The 22,297-nt window shown below is 35.6% G+C and overlaps 2 protein-coding genes and 1 long non-coding RNA gene across 3 annotated transcripts; all 3 read left to right on the top strand.

The window, feature by feature from the left end:
• Nucleotides 1–948: 948 nt before the first annotated feature.
• On the top strand, nucleotides 949–3,986 carry LOC128031187 (synapse differentiation-inducing gene protein 1-like). The gene is made up of 2 exons (XM_052619440.1): nucleotides 949–1,415; nucleotides 3,489–3,986. The coding sequence occupies exons 1-2, from the start codon at nucleotides 1,098–1,100 to the stop codon at nucleotides 3,633–3,635; spliced, it is 465 nt and encodes a 154-aa protein (XP_052475400.1). The 5' UTR covers nucleotides 949–1,097; the 3' UTR covers nucleotides 3,636–3,986.
• A 7,313-nt stretch (nucleotides 3,987–11,299) lies between these two features.
• LOC128031185 (transmembrane protein 91-like) lies at nucleotides 11,300–14,475 on the top strand. Its single transcript, XM_052619438.1, has 2 exons — nucleotides 11,300–11,742; nucleotides 13,302–14,475. Exons 1-2 carry the CDS (start codon nucleotides 11,317–11,319, stop codon nucleotides 13,452–13,454), a joined length of 579 nt encoding a protein of 192 aa, XP_052475398.1. The 5' UTR covers nucleotides 11,300–11,316; the 3' UTR covers nucleotides 13,455–14,475.
• A 2,240-nt stretch (nucleotides 14,476–16,715) lies between these two features.
• On the top strand, nucleotides 16,716–21,326 carry LOC128031009 (uncharacterized). Its single transcript, XR_008188027.1, has 2 exons — nucleotides 16,716–17,281; nucleotides 20,683–21,326. It is a non-coding gene; the product is annotated as an uncharacterized LOC128031009 (long non-coding RNA).
• Nucleotides 21,327–22,297: the final 971 nt, after the last annotated feature.

The following is a 22,297-nucleotide window of genomic DNA, read 5'->3' as shown; positions in this document are numbered from 1 at the left end:
CACACAGGAACACATACATTATGAAGCCAACAGCAACATTGTTTGCCCGTGTCTACTCAACTGTTCAGTAAATAACCTAAATTCAGCAATACATTTTTGAGTTGAATTACTGAAATAAGTGAACTTTTCCACGACATTCTAATTTATTGAGATGCACCTGTATAGTGACACCAACTCTATAGCTGTTTTCCAGAGCATTGCAATTATCTTGCATTTCATTTTTTGCTCTGTCCTGTGATTATATGTGGGATTATTTGGGATTATAAAAATAATAATTTTTATTATTTTAGCTAAATAAAACTACAACTGAAACTGACTCAATTTAACCCTTGGTGAAGTGAAAGTTAAATGTTTAATGGAATTTATGCATCTCAAATTGATAGTTATTTCCTATATCTGTGCTTGATTCACATTATCCACTTATTCCACAGAATGGTCGGATTTTAATTTTGTCAAATTATCCTGCATGAAACATCTCGGTGAGACAAGAACAGCAGATGGGATGAATGAGACGCAAATTCACTCTCTGACAGCAGGTGGCACTCATGAAACAGTAGCCACACAGCATTTCCTTGGTTATTGTAAACAAAGCAGCTCAGCGCTTTTAAATACAACATTAATATACATTATATGCATGTAAAATGAAAAGAAAATATAATCTAAACTTTTTCTAAAGATAGTCAGTTCCCCTCAGTGATACACTCATAAAAAACATAGCAATTAATTTAACATCTCAACCGATTTGAATCATCACATATTTGTACTAAAATATTATAATTATTATTATTATTATTATAAATATTATTATTATTATAAATATTATTATTATTTATACTTATATACTGGATATGGTGAATCATCCTGATCATTTACATGTATCTCATCAGAATGAATAAATGTGAAACCACAAGGTGGCGCCTGCATCACAGGGAAACAGTGTAACATAATAAAGTTAGTCAGTCCTTCTCTGCAAACAAACCACCTCCCTATGCTGACTCCCTTCATCAGCACAGAGAAGCCTGAACCAGAATACAGGAATACGTCTCAGCAGAGCACAAGGCAAAGAAAAATTAAATCAAATTCCAATAATCAGACAAATGGATCCCAGCCAGTCTTTCAATCAGCCTCCAGGAGCCTGGGATTCATCTGAGAAATCAGCAATGTTGCATCCTTCAGCACCACCACTAGCAAACCAGGACAATCTTGCTGGATATCCTCCCTCCTTCCAGTTCCCCCAAGGCCCCTACACCCAGGGACCGTATCCAGGACAAACTGTGGTTGTTGCACAGCCTGGAGTTTTTGTGACCGTTGCTCCACTGGCCAATCCATTGCCGGATTACTTGGGCTACTCCGTCTTTACCATGCTGTGCTGCTGTTTTCCTCTGGGCATTGCTGCGCTGGTTTTCTCCTGCTCTGTAAGTATTAGCACATTTGCTTTCTTTTCATTAATTTCCTTAACATTATATATAAATAATAAGCATAAAATATTCATGCAAAAGAGAAGTAAAAAAAAAAAAGAATAAAATTGGGTATGTTTGTACCATGGTTTCAGTGTTTAGTTATAATAAATATACATAAAATATAGAAAAACGTTTGTTTACAGTTTTTGTACAGTATATACTGTATATATATATATATTTTTTTTTTTTACACTACTGCTGTCTGAATCTACATTGCATTTTTTAAGTACCCCACATTGATCCCACACATTAAAAATCTTATTATTTTTATTATTATTCTTTTACTGTTGTAGTTCTGTATAAATAATAAAAAAGAAAGAAAAAAAAAATAGGAAACCATTTTTACTTAAATAATGAAAGTAAATTTAACAGCATGTTTTCAAGTAAAGGCTACACATTCAAATGTGTCGTCTTAACATGGTAAAACCAGAGATCGTCTTACTATTGGGAGATACCAGGGTCTGTATTACCAAAATCATGTCAAGTCATTTCACTCAGCGGCCATCTTTGAAACTCCTCTCAAGCATGCAAGTGCAGCTCCTGTCTCTTTGAATAGAGAAATGTCAAATTATCCAAAACTGCTTCCCAAACTTAAGAATAAATTTCACATTTGAATTCACCAATGAAAACTGACAACAACGGTCTCATAAGTGTTTTTTAATTTGCTCAGATAGAAATTACAAAGCTTTTTTTTTTATCAGCCACTGTGCAGATCTGGGTGCATGTCTCAGAATGCTGACTGTTTCTAAAGCTACTGGGACTTCTGCCAGCTGCAGGGATGCTCTGACTTTACAGATTAGTGACTGGCACTTTTACTTAGAAGACTGAGCTTCGTTCAATAGAGTGGAATATTGAGCTTTGCATTTTTCCCAATTCAAAACTATGGGGGTGACACATCTTGGGTATTTTATAGTCTTTGGTATTAGAGAAAGCATAACAGTCAAGTTGGATCACGTTTGCCTTAATAACAAATCACATTACAGCCTTGAGATCAATGAATTCCAGTTCAATTCAATTCAAGTTTATTTGTATAGCGCTTTTTACAATACAAATCATTACAAAGCAACTTTACAGAAAATGTACAATATGTACAATATTTAGTAGTAGCTTATAAGTGGTGACTGTCAGTTTGTGCGCATATGACAGGAATTTTCAGAAAAATTAATACAAGACGTAGTCAACCAGACGATGAACATTATTAACAGCAATTATTATATGATGCTTTCATGCTTGTAGCAATATTTGTTAGTTCTGTTTGTTGATTCAGGGTTAGCATCATCGGGGGTCCTCTGAGGGGTCAGCATCATTTCTTCTCAGGTGTTCTGGATCCAAACTGGAGCTTGTGTAAATCCTAGTTACACATAGAACATAGAAACAAACAGAGACATCATTAGCATAACTGCTGTTCCAGCAAAGTAAAATTAATTAGTTTAATCAAAGATAAAGAGTAAGAATGCACATTTGATCAGATGCAACTGCAAACACAATTTATGAGATGCATTATTTTAATGCTTGGCAAAAGAGATGTGTTGTTAATCTAAATGTTTTAAAACACGGCCTCTGGTCTCCTTTCCCACCTGCCAAAGCTGAAGCGTAAGCGTTAGCAGTTATGCATTTTCATCTAAGGGTTGTTCTTGTGGTTTTGGTAAAACTGTGTATTTACACATTCTAAAAAAAAAAAAACATGGTGAAAACTGATGCCTTAAAGGGTTAGTTCCCCCAGATTACTCACCCTAAAGCCTTCCTAGGTGTGTTTGTCTTTCTTGTTTCAGACCAATACAACTGGAGTTATATATATAAAAAATTCTGGCTCTTCCAAGCTTTGAATAGCAGTGACTAGTGGTTGAGATTTTGAAGTTCAGTAACTGCATCCATCCATCTAAAAAAATTAACTCTCCATCAAACGAACATGAAGCATTACATGTTACTATGAAAAGTCTGCCCCTTCTTTTGAGAACGACCCCATCTGCCATTGGCTCAGGGAAGCTCAAAAGTTGCTGATGTTATGTTTTACAATTGTTTTCACAGACTCGAAACGCCAACTTCTCAGGACAGCGAGAATTAGCAGAGAAGAACTCCAAAACGACACTCATCCTGAATCATGCCGCCCTCGGTGTTGGCCTCGTTTTCATTGTACTGTTGATTATCATCAATGTTTTAGCTATGACTTCATAAAAGCTGATAGAGCTGTCATGATTGGATGCAGATTACAAACAGATATGATTCTCTGCATTGTAAATGCCATTTGCTCACTGTATTATTAAAGCCTATGACATGTGCTTTAAGGCTGATTATTGCATGTTTAGACTTTTTGCTTATCTTGTATGCAGCTGTGCTAATTTGAGTTTTTTTACATACTGTTTTATTTTGTATGTGGGCATAATTATATCATAAATCTGTCTGTCTGTCTTTCAATGCATGCAGGCTGTATCTGTATCTGTATCTGACAGTTAATAACTACTGTGCCTGCCAATTTATGAGAAATTAATTTTGGGTTACACTATAATAAATCATTAACAAACATTATGTAATGCTTAATGGATCATTAGTTAATGTTAATTGTTAATGTTTACTAACATTGTTAAACATTACCTAAAGTTCAACAGATAATGTAAATTACAATGCTTACAAATGTCATTAAACTTTTAATTCATATGATCATGCAATCATCAATTGACAGATTATTTTAACAGATGTTGTACATTGATTAAAAGCTTTTGCTGCTATTGAGCTGTGATATGAGTAGGTTAGGGTTAGGGTTTGGTATTATGGGTAGGTTTAAGGGTTGGACAAGGGGTCAACAAGTGTAGAGGGGTCAGTTTGATTACTTGTTAATCATCAGCATCAGAAACATATTGATTTTAAAACTGAGATAAAGGTGTTTCTATTTTATTTCAAAGTGGTCTTCTTTTAAAATAATCCCCATTTTTCAATACTTGGGTCACTTTTTCAAAACTTGTCACACAGTGAGCACAACAACAAACTGGACTAATAATAATAATAATAATAATATTAATCCATGTATAAATTAATTAATTTATAAAACAGCATTTTTGTACATTTCCACAGAAATACAATATTGAAATAAATTCCAAATCTAAAAATGAATATCCTTTCAAAACAATTAGATTTAGGTGGAGGTGTAAGTCAATTTTATTGCCATATACAAAAGGTATCAGTGTAGACGAGGACTGCTGACAGCAACCGTTTGCTACATTTCTACAGTAATATCATTCTGAAATAATAATGCAAATCTAAAAATAAAAAATAAAAATAATCTAAATAATTACCTATATTTAGAAATGTTTCCCATCAATTTTAAATAAAAACTGTAATTGGGGGGAAGGAATATCCCTCCAAAAGACAAGCTTAGGAATCATGAAATCATTCCCATTAGTGTCCTGATACTTTAAGTTATATGTTGATTCCACCAAGTTTTGCCTATTAGTCATGCACAGGGGGTGCACAGGGCTCCGTAATTTTAAGATAAGGCATCTGATGTTTCAGAGATGTGTTTGCATGAGGTATGTAGCGACCATGTAACATGCCAACGTCTGTCAGGCTTCATCATTTTGCTTAGATATGTGGAATCCTCATGATATTTTAAATTAGTGATGTCTGGTTCGCAAACAAATCATTAGATTTAACCGGTGTTTCTTAGTGAACCAGTTGAACCAGTTCACCAAATTTTACTGAATCGTTTGAAATGATTCTACGTGGTAAGCAGTAATCCATGGAGCCCCTAAAGGGTCATTGTGGTGAAAAAATGTTTAGATTTTTTTGTGTTCTCTCGCAAACCTTTGCGTTCCCTCGCAAAACTTTTTTGCGTTCTCTCGCAAAATTACTTGCATTCCCTTGCAAAACTTTTGCTTCTCTCGCAAAGATATTTAAAGCTGCGGTAGGGAACTTTTGACGCTCTAGCGGTTAATAAACAGAACTGCTTGCATCTTGCGGAAGAACATCGTAGCTGGAACTACTTCTCTCTGTTTATGTCTATGAAGAATCACAAAGGTACTGGGTTACTCCGCCGCGGTACCCCCGAAGCAATCTAAAATAGTCCGAATATAAACACTTATTATAGATGTACTCTAGTGATTCAGGACAGGCTAAAAACACGGTTTGGAAAATGGATTCATGGTGTACTCGCTTATTATATACATTTTTCTACATTTTGAACACAAACAAAGTTAAGGACCGCAGCTCTGATTGGTTATTTTTTACCGGGAGCGATGGAGTTTCTGCAAATGGCAATAGGACACTGGGAGGTGCCAGAAGAGCTTGATTTTTTTCACAGATTATCTGTCTCATATTCTACTGTCAGGACATAATGACAGGTTTAATAAATATGTAAAAAATATTTTTTTTTACAAAAGTTCCCTACAGTACCTTTAAATTCTCTCGCAAAACCAGTTGAGCTCTGACAAACACTTCCTGTTTACTTTACAGCTTGTATTGGTTCATACAGCTCCATAAGTTCACAACTGAGCGGTTCATAGAGTTTTATTTTGAACTTGGAGAAATAGTCAGTGCATTCTTATGAAGGTACAGTTTTGGGACATACTAAAACGCTTAATGTAAAACACTGTGTGACGAGAGCCGAGGGAACAGAAGAACAGCAGTTTTCCTCTCATAAATAAAATGCGACTTATTTAAGACGTGATTTAAAAAAAAAAAGACCAAATATAGAATTAAAAAATAATAATATTCTGTGTGCATACAAGCAGAATTGCATGAATTGCAGGGACAATATTCGGCCCCTTAAATTGATTTACAGATGCATTTTTACTGTTATAGAGTTTTTCTATTCATGTTTTATGACGAAACACTGCTATTGCTTTGAGACACACGTTCTGTTGCAGATTTCATTGGAACTATGGGCAATATTTTGTTTAAAATGTAGGTTTCTTTTAAAATTTAAAATGTACACTTAATATTGCCTTTTTTGTTGAACTGTTAGGCCTATATAAAATCAATGTCACATATGCAATATTTTGGATATTCAGGGAAAATTGCATTCTCGTATAGAGCAAAATGAGAACAGGTCGCTTTATAACATTTCTAATAATCTTTTTTATATTATTGAATCTTCACACTGAATTAAAAATTGAATTATGCCCTGTAGCCTAAGAAACAAAGGTTGCATTTAATTAATAAACTGTTTACCATATTTTGGTTTTACTGTCTTTGTCCAATAGCCTCCCTTAACCATATAGCCTTTCTATAGCCTGGTTTTTAACATTGTATTATGGCTGTTTGCTTTATAGCAATTAAGGTTATTAATATTACAATTGTTGTTTGTATTATTATTATTTATTAAGCCTTACCGAATTGGGCCTCCAATGTCACTGTTATAGTAGCTACATCCACATTAAGTGTTTTAGAATGTCCCAGAACCATGTCTTAAACTATAAGCAAAGCTGACTTATTTGAACTTGAGTCCAATTTTAAAATAAAAGAAAGTAAGCCCAGAAGAACAGACTTATTTTCTTCCCATAAAGAAAATGTGTCTGTTTTTCTTGGCTTACTTTCTTTCATGTATAATTTATTAATAAACTGTATGCCGAATTCTGCATTTTTATACCACTAAGTCCATTAATTAAGTTTTTTCTTTCTATAGGGATAGCCTATGCTTCAAATGCAGTTTACTGGGTTACGTTCATATTCTGGGCTGTCTGTTTGCTTTAATAATATGGTGTGTAATCTGTGTACTGAATTTAGTCATCCAGTGTGAAATAAACGTTCATAGTCACGGGAAGAAGGAGGCGGGAACTGGCAAACATTCAAACAAAACTTTAATTATAAAATACTAATAGAGGGCGACAGCCCATTCTCGTGGATGACTGTCGCACACAAAACATAAAATAAAGTCTGAGCCTGCTCCACAGGCCTCGCTCCATTCCCAAGGCTCTCGTCACACAGTATTTTAGATTATGCGTTTTAGTATGTCCCAAAACTGTACCTTTATAAGAATGCACTGACTATTTCTCCAAGTTCAAAACAAAACTCTATGAACTGCTCCATTGTGATCTTATGGAGCTGTATGAACTACAAGCTGTAAAGTAAACAGGAAGTGTTGGTCGGAGCTCAGCTGGTTTTGCAAGAGAATGCAAATGTTTTGCAACAGAACGCAAATATCTTTATAGAGAAGGCAAAAGTTTTGTGAGGGAATGCAAGTAATTTTGCGAGAGAATGCAAAGTTTTGCAAGGGAACTCTAGCCTGACTACGTCAGACTTACTACTTCCGCTCAATTTCATTTCGCTTCTGTACTCTGATACAGCGTCAGAGCTTTCTGTTTGCCACCGGTCTGAAAACAGCCGGGCCAATCAATGAGCAGAGGGCGGGCTGAGAGCCGTGACGTAGATGCTAAGCACCGAGTTTTAAATTGTAGGTTAGAGAAATCGAAAACCGAAATGACCGCGGAAATGGGAAACGAGACACAGGATGCAATTCGCTCTGTTATGGAGAACATTCAACTCTTTTTCAAACTGAAGCCAGAACAAGAAGAGTGTTTAACAACAGGTTTACAGTGGAAGTTCAATCATAGATTTGAGTTGGATGCATGATGTCTGTGCGTCATGGGGCTGTACAGGCGCATAACATAAGTCATAACTAAACGTATCTGATTGGCTTACGGGTAACCAATGATTTTAAACTTCAGACAAGCGCCCCCTAGCGAGAGAGAAAACACTTCTCTATTATGCCATTCCAGACTCTGTCTACGAAGCAAAGTGAAGTAGCAGGGTCTGGTATTACCAGGCTAAGGGAACACAGATGTCTTTGCGAGAAAATGCAAAATGTTTGCGAAGGAATGCAAACGTTTTTCAAGAGAACGCAAAAAAAATTATAAAAATTTTTTTTTCTGACACCCCAAATTATTTCACTCACTCTGATTTTTTTCCACCACTAGGACCCTTTAGGGGCTCCATATTAATCCACAAATGACTTAAGTGATAATATTTTATTTTACGTTACTGACACTCCCTCTGGGTCTACAATAGGCTACAATAAAGAGTAGTTAATTTACTCAAACAGAACACTGACTGAACTGATGTGAAGAGAGAAATGAAGACGAACACAAGCTGAGAAGCATAATTTGTGCAGCAAGCCGGATAACGAACGTACACGCCCACTGCTGGAACGGTTCTTGTTTTCGATTTAACAACCGGTTGCATTGGTTTTCGGATCAAGACTTAAACTTTTCATATGAGGTTTTAACTGACCGCAGTTACGATTACTGACTTTGTATATTTAAATGAGTATTTTCATCACTGTGTTACGAGATTTTCGGTTTCAGTGGGTGTGACTGGTTTCTCGGATTTGCGCGTGGAACCATGGTGGAACTGAGAATTTAAGTTCACGCTCATTTTGTCACGGCAGGTTTAATTAAATATTTAAAAATATATATCTATAAAAATGTTAATATATGTTCTGCGTTGCACAAACTAAATTTGTTAATCATTTCGTACTCGTTTATAACGTTTTATTAATTTACAGTGCACGTTTTGTGCATTCATCCCTAACTGAATGATTGCAAGCATTCTTTGTGTATTGTTAAAGAACAGCAAACCTCAGCTAGTTGTACATTGATTGCAGTTCTTTGTGCTCTTATTTTTTTTTTTTTATTTTTTTTTTTGTAGCTTCCGATGCTTTAAACTTGTGTCTGTTATTATTAGTTATTACAATTTGTTAATGTAATAAACCTATGAACGTATCTGTAGACATACTGCTGCGATGATCCCTGTTCGTATTCTCCATGTTGTCTGGTTGTAAACAATGATACAACCACTGCTGCAAAAACTGCTGCTAAAATGTATTTTTATATTTTATTTTTTTTAATGTTTCCAAAGTAAAATATTACAAAAAAAAATATAAATTTACAAATTAGTCACGCAGTTTCATAAACATATTCTTCATAAAAAAGTCCTCTAACACTATCTCTATTCTCTCTATAAAAAAGTAGACATTTCTTAACTTGATTAAAATTTTATTTTATTGGTTTATTTTAAGAAGTTTATCATTTTGTTCTTCAATGATCCATTAATTTAATAAAAATAAAAGTACATTTAAAATTACATGAATAATATATATAAACACTCACGCACGCACACACATTTCAAATAAATTAATATATAAGCCTTATAGCGTAAATGAAGTTGAACATGAACAAAGAACCATACTAATACAAATGTTATCAACACAAGCACAAGCACACTTATGTACAATTGTAATATATATATATATATATATACATTTTTTTTTTTTACATGAAAATGATGAATTATTTGTTTTCTCATTTACAGTTTACCAAATGTAGCCTACCAGACATAGTTTTAGAGCACTGCAGGCTATAGCGCAATAAACTGAAGACAAACTAATTTAGAGAGGCAGGAAATAAATACAACTAGCATAAGTGAAATAATTCAGTAACTAATAAATTAATAATTACAACAAAAAAAAATAATAATTTCAAAATTATGAACAAATGTGGTTTAGACATAGGTAAATATATGTACCTTTTATATATATATATATATATATATATATATATATATATATATATATATATATATATATATATATATATATGCCGAAATACGATGAGCGTGAACTGAAATTCTCAGTTCCAACTGGTTCCACGCGCGTGTCCGAGAAAGCCATGAATATAAATTAATGGAAACCAAACATCTCTGAAACCGTAAATCTCGTAATACCGGATTGGGATGATAGACTTGATATAATTATGTCATCGCGAATGACGATATAGCCTACGTTAGGGTGTAAAAGAAGGTGACCACCTACTAATAAGCCCAAGGGGGGACAAGGGGTATGTTTCTGAGGGACAATGTGGGACACTGCCTTGAGTAGCGGTGCCCCCACCCCATGGGCAGGCTCACTGATAGTGGTTTACCCATTTCTAGCACATACCACCTTACATGGTATATTAATAATGCCCTATTCCCCTAAACATGTGTAATTGCTGATGTACTGTATGCTTATGACAGAATCGACAAATGCACTTCCACTTACGATTTACTTTAGCTATTTAATTTTATTTAACAATCATGCCCGAGCAGACGGATATTAGTACATCTCATCACACCGGCACCCGCCTCTAAATCAGTTGTATGGTCTGGTTTTCAGTCTAAAACAGTTGTCTCATTTGTTTCGAGAGGTGCGCGCGCAGTCAGCGGAGGCTCGACCTTTTTTTTACCAGATTTTGAAAAGACTTAAAATGCTTCCAAGATCGACTTGTCGACCGCGATCGACGGGTTGATGACTCCAGATATAGATGAGCGACCAACTTTTTTTGAGCAAGCATTGATTATGCGTGACACAGTCTCAATTTGTGGGACGCTTTAATAGGGCTTCAAACGCTGTGCGCGCACGCGCTACGCGGGACAGGTGGACACCCTGGGGGGGGGGGGGTATTGTTTTCAAGAATAACGTTCAACTTTGTGATACTTAAATATCAATAAAGTGGGAGTAGGCTATGTGCTTTTATCAGTTTTGTATGATAAACGGGACAACAGTGCGACTACAGTAAACAAACAAACAAACAAAAAACTTTTACCGTTCTAAATTCACAGATGTGTGGCCATTATCGGAAATGAAAAAAGGTAGGCCTACGAACACATGAGATCGTTGTGGTGAATCTGGACAATCGTGAAATCGCTGTGTCGTCATCAGCGCTCCTGCAGTCGCTCTGGAGAAACTGCAGCGGCTGAATCGATCTTCTCCCGAAACCCTCTCACTTACTTTGATGCCACATGTGACGTTCAGAATTTCTAACCGGCATGCACTGCTTCAAGTAAGATTGGGATTGGACGCAGCTATAAAGTTCATGTCACTCATTCTATGCAAACAACAACGCACCTCCCTATGCTGACTGCCTTCATCAGTAGGCTACAGAGAAGACTGAACCAGAAAACAAGAATACGTCTCATCAGAGCACAAAGCAAAGGAAAATTCAATCAAAACCCAATTTTCAGAGTAATGGATCCCAGCCAGTCTTTCAGTCAGCCTCCAGGAGCATGGGATTCATCTGAGAAATCAGCAATGTTGCATCCTTCAGCACCACCACCAGCAGACCAGGACAGTGCTGGATATCCTCCCTCCTCAGGGCCGTATTCAGGAGAAGCTGTGGTTGCTGTACAGCCTGCAGTTTTTGAGATCGCTACTCCACTGGCCAGTTCATTGCCAGATTACTTGGGTTACTCCATCTTTACCATGCTGTGCTGCTGTTTTCCTCTGGGCATTGCTGCGCTGATTTTCTCCTGCTCTGTAAGTATTAGCACATGTGCTTTCCTTTCATTTAAATTATTTAACATTTATATTACAGTTAATGTATAATAATAATAAATAGGCTATTTATTATTGGTTGCTCTATTGTCTGAAACTGTATTGCATTTTAGCAAACTTTTTTAAAGTCATATTTTTAATATAAAATATTTTTATTATTTATTTTAGCAGGACACTAATACATTTATGTAAGTGAGTATAACCAATTTAAGCAAACTGTGACATATTATACCCAAAGAATCTTCATACAGTGAACTACTAGTGAAATAGATAGATATAAATTTTTTATCTCTCTATCTGAAGTTTTATCTGAAGTTATGACATTATTAAGACGAATTTGTTCTCACACAGTTTAACTATAAGTTTTTGTCACATTTTATAACCATTTTAGAAGCAATAGCAAATAAACTGTAATAATGTGAGAAAAGTTGTGAGAAATGTCTGAATACATCTTGGTTTGATTGTATATTTCATTTTTACATTGAAGACTATCCAGTGCTATTTTTCATTTAATTATTCTGTTTCTGTACCTGGACACCTACAAACCTGAAAAAAAAAACGTAAACATTGTGTAAATAGCACAAATAAATAAAAATGAACGAACATACATAAACATTGTGTAAATAGCAGAAATAAATAAAAATGAACGAACATAGAAATTAAACCATTTCAAACAGGGCCCACTGGTACAACCCCGCTGACCCCAGCTACGGCTCTGTGGGGGGCCAATATGTTTGGTTGATTTTCCTTTTTTCTGTTCATCAAAAAAAGTGAGTTTGAGCAAATTATTATTGCAGGATACAAGATAGTAATACTGGTAGTAGCCCAATTTACTTACTGACAGACACCAATGTTTCCACCAGTGTTTCCAGGGTAATTAAAATGACATCGAAGCTTTTCTGAAGACAGTCGGTTGTTTTCAAAAATACATTCATATAAAAACACCCGCGCTACATTTTAATTTTGAAATGTAAAGCGCTCATTCTATTCAATGAAATATAATCCTTCTGGAAGATTTATTTGTGGTGATCAGATTTGATATAGTGACGAGCACAAATAACTCGATGTACAGTATAGGAAACACTGAACACTGCTATAAGTCAAATGGCCATAGTGATAGCAAAAATAAAATATTTCACACAAATTATACAGCCTGCTGCTCATAACTGCTTAAGAGTGTGATTAATCTGCGATTATGAATGCGATATTGCCTAATTGTCAGTGAACTAAGGCTCTGTGTAATGAATACCACTCTATCATAGGACCGGCTTTACTGACGAGTTGCGCATTACAGTGGAAACAATTAATTGCACAGCCCTACTTTTTTAATAGGAGTGACTAGTGGTTGAGATTTTGAAGCCCAATAAACTGCATCCATCCATCATAGAGTAAACTTTCCATCAATTTAAAAATGAAGCGTTACATGCTACTAAGAAAAGTCTGTCCCTTCTTTTGAGAACTCCCCAGATGCCATTCGCTCTAAGCAACTCAGAATGAGAACAGAAATGGTTGACATTAATGTTTTACAATTGTTTTCACAGACTCGAAACGCCAATTTCTCAGGACAGCGAGAATTAGCAGAGAAGAACTCCAAAATGACACTCATCCTGAATCATGCCTCCCTTGGTGTTGGCCTCGTTTTCATTGTACTGTTGATTATTGTCAATGTCTTAACTTCACTTCATAAAAGCTGATAGAGCTGTCATGGTTGGATGCAGATTACAAACAGATTTGATTCTCTGCATTGTAAATGCCATTTGCTCAATGTATCATTAAAGCCTATGACATGTGCTTTAAGACTGATTATTGCATGTTTAGACTTTTTTTCTTATCTTGAGCTGTGCTAATTAGATTTTATTTTTATTTTTTTTTACATAGAGTTTTATTATGTATGTATATAATAAAACTGTATGTTAAAAAAATCTAATTAGCTGATAAAAAGGGTTTTAAAAATGTGGATTGGCAGAAATCTATCAGAAATCTGTCAATCCACATTTTTTAACCCCTTTTTTTATCATGCATGCAACATCTTTATATGACAGTAAATAACTACTGTACCTTCCAATTTATGAGAAATTAATTTCGGGTAACACTTTATAATAACTTTAATAAATCATTAACAAACATTATATAATGCTTAACAGATCATTAGTTAATATATTTATATATATAGAGAGAGAGAGAGAGAGAGAGAGAGAGATATGGCTAGAAACATGAGATAATGTGCTTGTTAATGTTTACTAAACTTATTTAACATTACCTAAAGATCAACAGATAGTTCATTTAAATTACAATGCTTACAAATGTCACTAAACATTTAATTCATATGATCATGCACATCTTGAAAATCGACACATTATTTTTTTCAGATGCTTTACAATGATAAAAGCTTTTGTTAATGTACAACACTTTTGCTGCTATTGAGGTGTGATATGGGTAGGTTAGGGTTAGGGTTTGGTATTATGGGTTTGTTTAAGGGTTGGATAAGGGCTCAACAAGTGTAGAGGGGTCAGTTTTTGATTATTAAAAGGGAGCATGGTTCAATCTGTTTATATTACATTGTTTTGAGAAATCAACAAGTATTTTTATTTGTTTTTTCCTGCTGATGTATGATTCAAGGAATACCCTGTTTAATGATGAAGTATATACTAATATAAATGTTGAGGAAATAAAAATGTTTTACACCCAAATTACATATATTATGTCTTTAAGGAGCATGTGCATAAACTTAACTAACCACCCTTTATACAAACGTTGTTACAGCAGCTAGAAATCCAATTCCCATAAGGGTACTGAGTGATAAGTAAACATTTATAGTTTTACATTTAGAGTGTTCCTGTAGCTCAATTGGTCGTGCATTGTGATGTTAAGTGCAAGGTTGGGGGTTTGATTCCCCTTACCCCAATCTGATATTTTTTCACTCATTATAAAAACAAATCCTGTCCGCATGGCGTCATATCAAGAAATATCTGCGTCCACACAAAACCAGTGAAACTGACTGAAAACGATGTAATTTACATGCCAGCTCAGTATGTGGTGCTGTAATTTTGCCACAGAGATACACAAAAAATTAAGAAGAAGACTTGGAGCAGGCGCATATCCTTGCATGCTGTATACAAACAATTGTTGTTGTTGCTCTTACGCGAGGTGTCTGACAGTGGGGTGATGACATCATCGTTTCAGATAATATTGCCCCATCCATACAAAAATGCAATGATGGCGTTTTCAGATTTATCCACTCTGGGACCTTATTCTTAAAAAAATGTTTCTCAATTAATGAAAAAGTTTTATGTTTTTTAACTTTTTTTGTTAGTTTTTTTTCTAAAACACAAGACGTCATACAAGGTCCCAAAAATACTCTCGGGTGCTGTGAAATAAACCCCCCGATATTAAATGTATCTCATCAGAGTGAATGTGAAACCATTGGGTTGCAGTCACATAGTATGATGGAAACAATGGTGAAGTTCTTGTCACTACTCCCACAAATGTACAACTCTCCTCCTCTTATTCTGACTGCTTCATCATTACAGAAAATCCTGAACCAGAGCACAATACCAGACTCTCAGCATGCAGACCAGTCAGGGTGCGCGTGCTGATCCATGTCCAGCGCCTACAGTGAGCATGTGACCATCAGAACTGAACTACAGAGCAATGGAAGAATGTGGCCTGGTCTGATGAATCACGTTTTCTTTCACATCACGTGGATACCACAGTGAAGAAACCAATGGAAACATTTTGATTTTTAAATTGGTGATAAAAGTGTTTCTCATTTAGTGGTTTCTCTTAAAGCACGTGTAAAGTTGTGAGTATAGGCATGGACTACTGACAGGAAGAAACTACAGTTTTTTTTTTACAATGGCTTGAATCCATTTTTCAATACTTGGGCCACTTTTTCAAAACTCTTCACACAGTGAGTACAACAGCAGTCTATGTGCGCTACACCGTGGATTTTGTTAATTGCTTTGTCAGAAAATACATTCAATGACTGCATCTTTCAAATTACTGTACAAAAAATATTTCCTCACTCAGCGCACTCAAATAGAACCACCAAAGATATATATATATATATATATATATATATAAAGGCCACAAATACTTTTTTTTTCAATTGTTAAACGTATGTTCAATACATAAATACAAACACGCATGCATAAACACGTACATGCATACAAAAATCAACTTGATTTCTACAGTAATACTACAAAATCAGCTCCAGAAAAGTTGGGATATCTTGTGAAATGTCATAAAATCAAGAACATGCTATTTGTTAATTATCTTCAACCTTTATTTAACTGAATTGAATTGCAAAGAAAACAATTCCAATGTTTTCACTGGCCAACTTCATTTTATTTCATAAAAATATATAAACAAATGTTGATTTTTTTTTTTACACTACATGTTGGGACAGAGGCATGTTTACCACTGTGTCAAATCACCTTTCCTTTTAATTACACATTTTACAGTAATCATCTATGAATTAAGAATGCAAAAAAATTGCCTTTTGCATTTTCACCATCTTTTAGACAATCTAAGATTAGCTCGGGCCAAGAGAACTCGCTGGCATCTCTGTTTAAACCTGATGTATAGATTTATTCTTTTGTAACAGAGATTCATGTTGCAGACTATGTTAAGTGGCAGTTGTTTTGTAGGAGTTAGTGTTGCAGTTTTATTACCATATATAAAGATTTTGTACTGTAATGTAAGCTTGGACCACGTAACATATACGTGCAATGAATTCTCTAAACAGAGTAGTGTCATTGTTATTTTCTGAGGACAATTTACAAACAAAAACATTGTATTGTGCTACATGTTTTTAGTGTTTTAGGTCATTGAATGACAGCATGTTTGCTGGGGCGAAAACCTTGCTAGTGTAATGGAAGAATGAGTTGATCTGAGTCATGTTTGGAACATGCTCAGGAATTATGAAAACATCACATTTTTGTCCTGATATTTAATTTTCCTGAGCTCATCAGGTTACATGTTGATTCCACCAGGTGGCACCTGCAGTCAACCTGGAGAAGTTACAGTAAATTCAATCTATGCTAAAATCTTATCACTCCTCCCCTTACAGAGCAACCCAACCTACCAGTCACCTTAAGAGGAATGTGTTAAGCAACAGATAAATCACTGACTATTGAGTACACACCAGAGACAGACTCGGATCAGTAGTGCAGAAAAGCTCATTGCAGTCACGAGAAACATGGATTCAAGAAAGTTTCCAACAGACCGGAATTCAGAATCACGGTACCATTTGCTTCCACTGCAACAGGACCCTCCAGAGTACTCCGAGGTTGGATTCCCTCCCTCTTACATCGCTTCACAGCAATGCGGAGCTCCGTTGGCGTCTGGTCTGTGCACTCAGGGCTCATATCTGGGGCAGCATATGGTCACTGTGCAGCCTACTGTTGAAGTGTTCACTCCACTGGCCAATCCACTGCCAGATTACCTGTGCTACTCCATCTTTACCATGTTGTGCTGCTGTTTACCTCTGGGATCGGCTGCTCTTGTTTACTCCATCACAGTAAGTATTAGTTCATGTACTGTACCTGTCTTATCCACCTTTTTCCTCAATGCGGAAGTAAGCCTATGGGTGAGACTTCCGTTCCATTAACCGACCATAGGTAAATAATGAGGAGAATAACAACGTGCAGTACACAGTAAAACTGTTTGCAGTACAAACTAGTGTGTTCCTAATTAAGATAACAGATTAAAATCATATGATATCACACATCAATTTTCAATATCAAGCAGCAAAGCGAACTGTTTTGTACCGCCAAATATAGGACCCAAATGAAACCGGAAGCTAACCAAACTCTTCATATAAAATTTATGTTTCGTAACTTCAAGGTACTAATATGCACCATTTATAGGCAAAGATGTACCTTTTGAATGGCATGTTTCACTTAATAATAGGAACTGAAACAGACGATAGTGAAAGTCCAAATAATGAAGCCATGGCTGTACTGAAATATTTACCAAGGTTCGTATTTCAGTATTTGTAAAGAATTACTCTAATCTTCAGAAATTAATCTTTTTAATTTCCAGCCTGCATCAAGCTTTATTTATGACATGAATCATTGTTGATATTGTTACATTGTTTCAAAGTCTTATTTTTCAGTTTCATTTTTTCACAAGACCGACATGCTCAGATTTTTTGCAACATGTAAAATATGAAAGGTGTCTGTCGGTAGATTTGTGTTCCTCAGTTTTCAATTTTTGTTCCTGTTTTTTAGCTTACTTTTACTTTCTATCACAGAGAAAGATGTGTGGTCCCACAGAACAAAAACTTAATTTATCACAGGTCCTCTTAGTACAACAAAAAAAAGAAAACTTTAATACATGCATTACAGAGCTTCTTTCAAAACAAAAAATACCCTAGCTGCTCCTGCTGTCATCCTACAGCTCTTGCTAGTTTTCACTGTTAAACTCAGCTATTCTCTGTGGTTATATAAAAACACCTGCAAAATACTTCTACCAAGTTGTTTTTCAGAGAGAAACATAATATTTTGTGACAGGATATAGGACGGGACAGTGTGAGAATGATTTGATGCCATTCAGTCAACAGATATTTCCCAAGGGGGATTTTATGAACAAAATTCAAGTGCAAACCTTCAACGTAGCAGAGAGTGGGGCACAACCTAACACATATTTTTTTTATCCACATACATTTCACACCTGTCTATTACAAATATGTGGTCTTGTTTCATAATAAGTGTATTTTTTCTTGTCTTGTCTTGTCTTTTTTTTTTTTTACCCCCAAAAGACTGATAGTGAAAGTGATAAAGCCCCATCGGTGGGGAACATTGTAACAACTGTTGGGTTATATTGTAACATGACCGCATGTCAGCTTAAAATGTTGTCTGATCTAATGAAAAATATATACTAGACAAGAGCCCTTTTAAAGCCTTTAAAAACAAAAAAATAATTTAAAATAGACTAATTTAGCTTGGGATGGCCCTGATGTTTTGAGCCCCTCTGTTTTGAACAGGCGTTGCAGATTAACTCAGAAGTAAACACCCACTTCTCTGATTGGCTAATGTTGCATATTTGACAGCCTACTTTCTTCATAGATGTACGCTGTTGTGATTCAGATTTAAAATTCATAAATACTCAGTACATATCAAATGATCTGTAATAAGTGAAGTGACATTCAGCCAAGTATGGTGACCCATACTCAGAATTTGTGCTCTGCATTTAACCCATCCGAAATGCACACACACAGAGCAGTGAACACACACACATACACACACACACACAGTGAGCACACACCTGGAGCAGTGGGCAGCCATTTATGCTGCGGCGCCCAGGGAGCAGTTGGGGGTTCGATGCCTTGCTCAAAGGCACCTAAGTCGTGGTATTGAAGGTGGAGAGAGAACTGTACATGCACTCCCCCACCCACAATTCCGTCCATCCCAAGACTAGAACTCACAACCCTTCGATTGGGAGTCCAACCCTCTAACCATTAGGCCACGACTTCCCCTAATAACAGACAAAGCAATAGTGAGCACATAATAAAAACAGTTCCTCACACTTGTGTGGTGCCACATTACCGTCATTTTCAAAATAGTCTCCAAAGCATCGTCTTTTAGTTTCAGTCTTTCTGAGAATCCTACGTTTAATTGTGCCTTGTTTGAAAACGAGTCCGCTGTAAAAATGAAATGAACAAAGGACCAAGTTCTCACTGATGAGGTCTGGATCTTTATTAAAAAAATAAAGCTCATCCACTTTTTCCTAATGTTGGGATCAGAAAGAATGCAATACAAAGACTGTGTTTTCCACATATTGGCACTGCACTGCACAGCGTCTAGTTTTCTTCTGAACATCTTTATTGATTGGTTTGCCTCTCTCATTATTTACACTCTGCATGAGTCAGTGGGCGGGGCTAAACAGGCAGTGGTGTTGAAGCAGGCGTTGATCATCTTTTGTGGAGGCGGGGTTTAGCCACACTATTATGTCATAAAGTGATACATTCCACAAGCTGTTGTTTTGGCAGATTGTATTCAGTATAAGCAGTTTTTAGACTAACAACAAAGTTTTGAGTTCTGAGGGTTTTTTTATGACCTCTTGTATGTCAAAATATCAAGGGAATTTGAATTCTCAGTTCATGACCCCTTTAAGTTATTTATCAAAAAGTCTAAGGTTTTATCCTTCAACAATACCTGAGACCACAGCCAAGCGGTGTATGTTTGGAATTAAGCCAGTTTTGAGATTCAAGCCAAAATTCCTGTACAAGTTCAAACTGGAAGAACATATGTTCCACAGTTTCGATATCTCTCACACAGAACCCTCATGAATCTTTTTTTGTTGTTGTTTGTTTGTTTGTTTTTTACTCAGAAGGGATTTAATTTCTTTTGTAATCACTCCATAAATCAAAAAATACTGTCAACAGCAAGAAAAAAAAATATAAGGAAAATCTCTCTGTAACATCTTTCAGAATATAAACTTCCTGGTTTGGTCTGTGAGAAAAAAAAATGTAATAACAGAATATTAGTAATATCAGCAAAGTAGCCCAAAGTCTCAAAATTGAGCAAAAACTTTGGTTTTCCAACTTTGTGTAATTATATTTATTATCTTACTTTTCTCTAAACCATCATAAAAATAGGTCATGCCAGACCAGTTAATCTAGTTTAGACCACAGTACTACAGGTAGCAGCAGATCTGAAGATTCCAAGAACTAGTGCAAATGCTTATGACTGAAGTTTATGGACTCTTACCAAAAGATACATATTTCGTGATTTTGTTACAGCCAATCATAAAAATCGATTGTTTTACACTGTAAGTGTTGCTTTTTGTGTAGTTTTCTTAATGATTTTGTATTCTGTGAAGCGTTTTGATTTTATTTTTATGTGCAATATGTTATTTAAGAAAGGTGCTATACACAGAAAAACATTGTGACACTATTATATTTAACTTATTTTACAGACTCGAGATGCTAACATGTTTGGACACCAGCACATAGCAAGCAGAAACTCCAGAATGGCACGCATCCTCAACCATGTCAATGTTGCTGTTGGCCTGATCTTCTGTCTAATTTTTGTAATCTACGTCATTCTTTTTCTTACTTCACTTTATGGCTGACTATAATTGTAAGCAATCTCATGGTAGGACAGGATGCTTTTAAATGCTAATGTTGCTTAAGGTATTTTGTTTATATGATTTCTTTACTCTATGTATGAGGAGCTCCATCTGGAGGACAAGAGAGGGAAGATTCAGTGTGTTTAGTGTAATTGACTCCTCACCATATCATTGTTTATACATAATTACAAGACATGCTTTTGCTTATAATCTTTTTTTTAAAAACAATGGAAGCTTTAACTGTTAAAGTAAATGCAGTTTTTTTTTCTGCTTGTCTTTATATTAGGCTACTTAAAGCCTGGATTAATCAATAACAGAAATTATGTCTTATTTTATCCAACTTTTGTCTGTTTTTGCCATAATATACTAACATATTAATTTTCATCTGGTTTTATATTCTTCTTCATTTACATTTACATTACATTAAATTACATTACATTCTTCTTCATCATCAACATCTTCTTATTGAATAAAAGAATGAATGAAACATTTATTTAGTGCTTTTTTGTGTATTGCTGCAGACCCAAAAGCACTTTACAATCATATCATAGGATCGCTCCTCACCTCCACCAGTGTGCACAAATTCCAATCCCAAAAATATTTAGATCACCTCTCAAAAGAAAAAGAAAAACAGAGATGTCTGAACAAAATGCAAGTTTTGGCCATTAGCAATCCATATAGCCTAAAGCACCCATCGCTAAAAACAGCAGTAGCCTGCATTCTAAAATGTTTCATGTGGAAAACAGTTATAATAAAAAAATCTAATTTAGTACACACCTTATTGATGATGTGTGCTTAATGCAGACAAGCAAACGAGGCTGTAATATGAATGCAATGCGCTGGTTAAGAGTTTTCCTTATAATGTTGTTATATGGGAAAACATTTCATATTAAACTTTATGCATTGCATTTATATTCTCCTACAGAGTAGGCCTCATCGATAAGGTGTATACTTAAATATCACTGTCTTAACACATTACAACTAAACCTCATACAAATATCTGGAGTTCATTGGACGAAAGCTTTGTTTTCCCCTCCATGTGGGCGTTCGCCAGTTCAATAGATGGGGGTTATTATAGGATACTATGATTGACTAGGGCCAGAGAATTTAGCCAGGATACTGCAGATAGACCCCTAATCTACTCTTTTCAAGAAGTGCCATGCTGGAATTGTTAATGACCACAGAGAGTAAGGACCTCAGTTTAACGTCTCATCTGAAGGACGTCCTTTTTACAGTATAGTGTATACTATACTAGGACATTAGGACCCACACAGACCAGAGGGTGAACATCCACTGCTGGACTCACTAACAAATCTTCCAGCAGCAACCTAGTTTTCCCTGGAGGTCTCCCATACATGTATTAACAGGCCCAAGCCTGCTTAGCTTCAGTAGGTAACAAGTCTTGGGCTTCAGGGTGATATGACTTTGGCCATATCCTCTTACTTTTTACAAACCCAGGGTT

The sequence above is a fragment of the Carassius gibelio genome, chromosome A16, assembly GCF_023724105.1.
Source record: "Carassius gibelio isolate Cgi1373 ecotype wild population from Czech Republic chromosome A16, carGib1.2-hapl.c, whole genome shotgun sequence".
Taxonomy (NCBI): Eukaryota; Metazoa; Chordata; class Actinopteri; order Cypriniformes; family Cyprinidae; genus Carassius; species Carassius gibelio.
This window is presented reverse-complemented; position numbering and strand designations above follow the sequence as displayed.